General features: G+C 23.8%; 1 protein-coding gene across 1 annotated transcript; it reads right to left on the reverse strand.

Moving 5' to 3' along the window:
- Positions 1-2,486: 2,486 nt before the first annotated feature.
- LOC129610999 (beta-1,4-glucuronyltransferase 1) lies at positions 2,487-7,191 on the reverse strand. Its single transcript, XM_055523896.1, has 4 exons — positions 6,928-7,191; positions 4,800-5,938; positions 4,562-4,715; positions 2,487-3,029 (listed from the first exon to the last, which is right to left on the reverse strand). The coding sequence occupies exons 1-4, from the start codon at positions 6,928-6,930 to the stop codon at positions 2,817-2,819; spliced, it is 1,509 nt and encodes a 502-aa protein (XP_055379871.1). The 5' UTR covers positions 6,931-7,191; the 3' UTR covers positions 2,487-2,816.
- Positions 7,192-7,990: the final 799 nt, after the last annotated feature.

Here is a 7,990-nt window from a genome sequence, read left to right on the forward strand (position 1 = left end):
CCAAAACAAAGTATAAAAGGTTTTACTTCACTGTGTTCCGAAATTCACAGTATATGTACATAAGATGTTATAGGGAAACACTTTAATTTTAATATTTTTGCATGCTTTTAAAGTGTATACTCAAAGGCGTCCCTGTAACGAATTAGAAATGAATAAAAAATTATCGACATTAAATTCTAATTATTTTCTTTCTTTACTTATGTTACAATTTAGTGGTTATTTTTGATTTTTCTTCAAAAAGTTGGCTAATCTAAGAGTTTGCAGCATGTAGTAAAATTAAAGTTTTCTAATTGTTATTCGTGGATAATGAAATATGGATAGCATATTTATGACATAGACATAAGTGTATGTTTTTGATCCGCGTCGAATTCTTTGTTCATTTAACCATGTTTGCCAGACTAATCATCTATTCGTCCGTCCGTTTTAGCGACAACTCAAATACCAATTAAGCAAAGGTCACGAAATTTTGTGATTCTATTTTACTTTATTTTAATATTTTTTAAACTATATAATCGTTTAAAATGTTTAAATTGTAATTTAAAAATCTTTTAAAATAAAATTTTAGGCCCTTGTGTTATAAAATTTTTAAAATTTTTTTCCTATTAATCACAAGGAAAAACCTATTAAATCACAATAATTTAATAATTCTTTTCAGTTTCTTGTTTTAAATATAATCATAATTTTATAAAAATTTTTATTATTAATTAAAAATTTTATGAACATTTATAATAGTGGTAATACTTTTTTTAATTTCATTTGAAATTTATTGTATGATATTTTTAACACCGCAGGTTCTACGCATGAAATATTTTTATGATCGAAAATTCAATATTCAAAAGATTTAAGATTAAAACAATAGAAATGAAAGATTATATAGAAGATAAATACAGAAGGTAACACCTAGGTAAAAATTAATGCAAAGACAGTTTTCCAGAATGAAAATACCAACAAAAAAATTTTTCAATAATTTTTAAAAATCATTTAGGAAAAAATATTTTCAAGTGTATTAGCAAACATTTAGGTTTCTGCTTTTAACTATACAGCTACCAAAATAATTCTGGATGTCAAGGTTTTTAGTTGGAATCAACTATAAATAAAATTTTTGTCTATTAATTACATACTATTCCTCTTTGTATTTAGTTTGTATAATTTGTAAAATAAAGTACTCAAAAAATTTTGTATGAATGAATAATTTATTAAGTTTAGACGGTAGATCAACATTTTTTAATTATAAAAAATCAAAAGATTTTATTTCAATATTAATTGAGTTTATGGTAATAATTTTAAATTGTATAGGTTTAAGGTATAATTGAAGATTTTATAGTTGAAAATTGGTTTCTGGATTACCTTGTCAAATTGTGTTAATAAAAGCAAATTTCCTACTATGTTTAGTAATTAACAGAGAATTTCCTCCTCTGTTTCATTAAAATTCAATATATTGATCGTTCTTTATGCATTTCAGAAGACAATTGTGTTGTTTTGTGAAAAATTAGATTTTCCAATATTGTTCTTAACTTGCAATAAATTTCTCGCAATAATCCTAGAAAAATAAATGTGATTAGTAAATATTATAGAAATATTGGGAAGCAAAGCTTCTAACTTCTATAAATGACCATATTTCTATTTAATTCATTAATAGGTCATAATAATAAAATTATAAATATATAAAATTGTTTTAAAATTTTATACATATATATTTTAATAATTTCTAAATAACTCTACAAAGTTTGAAATTATTGAAATTGTTACAAAAACTGTGCGAAATTTGTAATCGGGACGTAAGTTCGAAATACCGGGTCAATAAATAAATATATATAAATTCATAAGATACGGCCATATAAAAAAGAAAATACGAAAGATATAAAAAAGATTTTGGCCATAGTTTTCGAAAGTTTAAATTAAATATAATTAAAGTGTTGAGATTAAAATTAGACATAGTCGCGATACGATTTAATACAAATATTATATGCTGAAAACCCTAGTGGTAGGACCGGTACACAAAAAAAATTATTAATGTAGTTTGAATCGAATGTATTCATCCATGTAAATTTTAGATGCGTGTAATTATTCAATGTTGAATAACATCGTAGAGCGCTGCAGTTCCAAAACTGGTAAAAATTGGTGACTCTACAACCGATATTTAAATATGTTGTGTTCGACTTAAATATTATACTTTGAAAATATTGAAATTCAATAAGTATGTAAATATGTATATCTGGCACAGAGATTTTAAATTGGTTAAATATATGAGCCTCTTTGTATTTAATTAAATAAAATATTGTTAATTTTAAAATTTATTCAACAGTTTTTCAATTTTTATTTCGATATTTACAATTTTTAATTTAAAATTTTTCATTTTTTTTTTACTTTGATATACGAGCATAATATCAAAAACACAAACTATATATAATAGCTAGTTTATAATTTAAAATTTCGTTATTCTAAATTTTTCACTAAAAAATTATTTTCACTCATTAAATATTTTCTTTAAATATTTTTTTTTTATTAGCTTATAATAACTTGCTTTTTTTATATTTTTTTATAAAATTTTCGTAAAATTTATTTGAATTCTTTTTTTTTTAAATAATATCAGAAATATTTGTAAGATAATCTTACAATTTAATTTATATTATTGTTGTGGAAGAGAGCCTAAATTTTTCAATTTCAAAATTTTTATTAGCACAAAATTCATAGCGTTTCACTATATTCAAAAAAAAAAACAAAAAAACTTATTATTAATTATTAGTTTTTCTATATATATATATATATAGTTTTTTTTTACACAAAATATTAGCGAGTGTTCATGGAGTATATCCTTAAGTTTTTTTTCCTTTTGATTTTTGATCTTTTTCTTTTTTTCTATATCGCACTGAGATTTCATCATTAAATATTTCAAATTTTTTTCTATTTATATTATTTTGTTGTTCACGCCACGCCGGACGTACTTTCTTCCTTTGAAGACCCCAGTGACATGTAAAGGCCGGTATTAAAACTTGAAATTGATAACCTGCCAAATACATTTCATATACCTAAAATTTATTAAAATAGTGTCACTATGAATGCATTATTGCAGTATAATAATATTATATAATATTGTAATAATTATTTTATGTATAAATAATAATTAGAAAAAATATGTTTTTTGTGTTATATAATTATTCAATTAAATATTTTTTAATTAACCTTGAATTATATTTCTTTTATGAATTGATTAAGATGTTAATGTCGCACCAGAATAAGAAAAACAATTTGCTAGAGTTAAACACAATAATGATGCGATGCGATTATTGAAGAGAAGCTGAGTGGGTTTTTCATAATTATGACAATTGTGTGAAAAATTTTTTGAAAATCTTAATCATTTAATTTTTTTTTTATTTAAAAACAAATTATAATTAATTTTGATTTTTTAAGATAAAAGTAAAACAGGCGTATATGTATATGCCTATATATACTCGTACAATTGCAAATTTTAATATTGAAAATTTTTGTGTCTTAAATGACGGAAAACTAAATTGAAAACAATTACTGTTTGCGTACCTAATTTTAGTATGAATGAAATTATTACAAATTTATACAATAATATTGTTATAACAAGATGACTGCCATACCAAAAAATTTTATTCTAAAGTAGGTAGTTTATTATCTATTATTCTATATAGTTATGTTTTTTAATATACATACATATATTGGTACAATAAATCATTAACATAAATCATAATATGTGATTAATAATTTTTCTGAGTGTTATTTTTCTTAATCAATGATGAGTCGTTTTGAAATTGACTTATAACAGTTTCACTTGTAAGGTTGATTATACGATATAAATTTTAATTCATTTGGAACTTGTTTTGCAAATTAAAATATTATTATTTAAATAATTACTTTATAATAAATTAGAAATTGATAATTAGTTGTAGTTATATACAAGATGTCTCATATCTAAATGCACTATTATATATCATTTGATACACCCTCATGAGTAGAAAGCATTGTACGGGGCTGTTGGGCTGCAACTATTGTGCTTTTAAAAATTTTAAGTATAACTTCGTTCCTGTGTCAGATTACATTATTAAATGCGGTTTGTAAATTAACTTAAAATTTCGAAATATGTATATTCAAATTACGGAATCACGTGGCTTTAAAGTTCGGAAAATTTGAATTTTTTATTCATTTTTAAAAAATGTTATTTCTTTAAGTGACGTAACATTCCAACATTCTCCAACTTTAGTACAGCTGGCAGCTCTGGAAACTGAGTTTTAACCTGGTATGGAACGCCTCTTTCTACCTGTTATGGTCTAGGATCTATTGATAAAAATATAGCAGTGCAAATATTTTTCATACCAAATTTTTGTCTTCAATAACTCAAAAAAAATCTGCAAAGCAGTTCAAAATGCGGACTCTCTCAGTTTCAATTATATTTACAAAAAAATCTTGCGTAGACCAAAATAATGACAATAAATATATTCATGAAAGTGTATGCAATGGCATGTAGAACTGCGTTTTGATACGAGATATCCTGTATACATCACATTAGCAATTTTAAATTGAATGACGTTGTTACCTGAGAATTCCTCGTAAATCCATAACCAAGAAATCGTTCATCAAACATTGGAGCTGTATTGTCAGCTATATAAAAAGGTTCATACAGAAATTCAAAATTTGTCACATTATGGCTAATAACAATGTCACCATCCATTTTATCATTTTGGATCCATCTAAAATATAAAAATATTATTTGTGATTTCATATATTATACAAGTATATAAATATAATTATGTATATTCTCTATGTATGTATACTTTGAAAAATTTGTTGCAAATTGATTGTATATAAAAACTTTTTCATGAAATGGTCTCGCTAAACCCTTTTTAACTAATCTTAATAATTCTGCACGATTTTGTGGAAATTTTGTTCGTACATCTAATTCAAATGTTGGTATCACATAAGCACATAAACCTTTACATGTTTGCTTTTCAAAAAATGTTTCTAATTGATTTGCTAAATTAATATTTGGTATTATATCAACATCCGTTAATAAAACTTTTTTACTTTGACATCCTTTACGTGCTAAATTTCTTAAATGATTTTGTGGGTATGCTGTTCTAAGTCTATATTTAATTGTATCAACTGTACGTATTTTTAATAATTTTTGTAGCATTGCTTCAGCTGATATTTTACAACTTGAAAATAAATCCAAATATTTTGATAAATCTGTTATAAATTTATATGGTATTCGATCTTTTGGTACTGCTAAATGTATATTAACATTATCACGTATATTTTCATAACAATTTTCTAAATATGTTAAATAATACTGCAAAATATTAAATTCTTCATTACCGGAAACATATATTGCCAATGATATTGCACCATTCCAATTTGCAGCGACTTGAGCTATAAAATGTAAACGTTCAATTGAACTTTGTGTTGCTAAACATATTTTATCTTCAATATTATAATCATATCTTCGTCCAATTGATACAAAATCATAATATTTATATAAATTTTGATTATCAAAACGGCCTAAATGGAAGTTAACATTACTTAATGGTATACTGTCTATATCCTGTAAATCAGGTCTTCTAATTGAATCTAAATGCATTAATTGTGATAATGATATTTCATTTTGTGGAGGTTCATTTAATTTATTAATGGACAGTTCATTGTTATTTAAAGCTGCTTGTTGCTTTTGTGGTTGCTGTTGTGATTGATGTTGTTGTTGTTGTTGATGTGGTTGCGATTGCTGTTGTTGTACTTGTTTCTGTGGTTTTTGAGATTTTTGTAGTTGATTTGAAGCAATTTTAGTTAAAGTTTTTGTATTTGAGCCAATTGTATTCGAGCATTTTGAAATAGAGATTAAACGATGCGTTATAAAAATATTAAATATTGCCAAAATTGTAATACATAAAATATAAACATTTTTTCGACAGTAAATTATCTGAAATGATAATAAAAGAGACATCAGTTAAATAAGTATGTAGCGATGAATTTAAAAAAAAATTCAGATTAATTTATTTTTGTTATATAATCCAGAATTTTTAAATAATTAAAGTCATCAACACTCATATTATGACATTGAAAATATTGTCAACAATATTTTGGGACAATTAATCTTATTAAAAAATTTCAGCATACATTTAGGACAATGATTTTCCTATATTTTCAAAAGTCACAACCCTTATAAAATTTTGCATATATTTAGGAGAAAATGCAAAATGTGAATATTTAATAAACAGTGGAATGGAGTGTGTACCCAATATTCATTCGTTCATACACATATAATGTCGTGTTCTTAAACTTCTCAAAACATAATTATAAATATATTGCATGTTAGTATATACATATATGCACATCTATGTAAGAATATTTAATTCAATTAATGACAACAACTAGATATACATACAATAATACACGTGTTGTAAAAACTATTATAATATTGTACTCCATGTTATTATGTCGATGTTCCGTAATCAGCTTATACTCTCTATATCAATATTATTATGGTGACTTAAGGTTCAATATTATTGTTTATTAGATATGTATTGATAGTTCTATTGATAATTCTGTTAAAGCTTCCGTATGATGATAGGGTAACGAATGTATTTAAAATTAAATCCTTGGAAACAGTTGTTTTATTTCCTTATTATAGATAAAATAAACAATAATTGGCGACAATTTATAATACATATGTATGTACATATGTATGTAATTTAATATTAATACATTGAACTCTTGTCACTTTTAAAATGTGTATGTATTCATGTATAATAACATAGATATTTAACATTTGTATGTGCGTATATGTAAGTAGTTAAATATAACTTGGATATTGAGTTTTAAAATTAGATTTCGATTAAAACATAAAAAAACTTATTTTGAATTTTATGGCAATGCTAAAAATAGAAAATTTTTTTAAATATTTTTTACCATTGTTACGTTGTTAATATTGCTATGATTTCCTTTTTTTTTGGATTCACTCTTCCAAAGTGCAAAAAACAAAAACAAAAAAAAAACAAAACAAAATTATCAGATCCTTAGAAAGGATTTATTTTAACACATTGAAATTTAATAAAAATTTTCTTTTTCCGTCTTATCAACATTTTTTATTCAATTTTTCATAAATTTTTTTAGTTTAAACTTCATAATTAAATCACCAAAATTATTCGTTTGACAAATGGGCACATATTAACACTTCACTTTCTAAATGAAAACAAAATAGACAGCTCACTGAGAAAGTATAGGTAGGTATTTGGAAAATATTGGAGAGCATTGAGATTATTAAATAAAAAAAAAGTATGAGTGTTATCAGTAAATGTCAAAAAAAAAACAAATTTGTTTATTTATTATGAAACAAGCATGCGCTAATTTTTTCCGGAGTGTTTCCAATTTTAAAAGAGAAAGTTATTTATGAATTTTATTATGAGTTTACTAATCGATTATTTAGAAAATCGATTCTAGTATAGAGTTAATAAAGCTTCTAAAATTAATTATTTGTTATTCTCAAGAAATGTTTTTAATTTTTCACTAAAATCTTAGTACGCGTTTAAAATTTTTATATTGATAAGGATGTGTTTTAATGTATATTTATTTTTATTATATCAATTTTTATTATAACTACATAATATGTACATGTTTGCACATTTAACATCACTGATCGCAGCCTGAATGATGTCAGATGACACAGATGTCAGATGAAGTGACAATAGTGAATGTTTAGTAATGGATGTGTAAACACGTTATAATAATAACGGTATTTTAATTTAATGAAGTACCATGCATATCACATTTGAATGAAATGTTGGGGTAAACATTATAAATGTACAGGATTTTAATTTAACTTATTGCAGTAGTTATTAATAGCAGCTTTGCTTTTAAATTACTAATAGTATTTATAAGTTCTAGTTCTTTTTTAAGGATAGATACTAAGAAACTTAGCATAAATACTTATTCAAGTTTTGTTCTTATACTATTTGATGAAACTGTTTTTTTA

The sequence above is a fragment of the Condylostylus longicornis genome, unplaced genomic scaffold (assembly GCF_029603195.1).
Source record: "Condylostylus longicornis isolate FDR11 unplaced genomic scaffold, ASM2960319v2 ptg000048l, whole genome shotgun sequence".
NCBI lineage: Eukaryota > Metazoa > Arthropoda > Insecta > Diptera > Dolichopodidae > Condylostylus > Condylostylus longicornis.

Excerpts from the sequence above, each read along its gene's own strand:
- LOC129610999 (XM_055523896.1), bottom strand. Across the intron at positions 4,716-4,799 it reads TTTGCAACAAATTTTTCAAA|ATGGATCCAAAATGATAAAA; the intron begins GTATACATACAT and ends TTTATATTTTAG. Across the intron at positions 3,030-4,561 it reads GATTTACGAGGAATTCTCAG|GTATATGAAATGTATTTGGC; the intron begins GTAACAACGTCA and ends AATAAATTTTAG.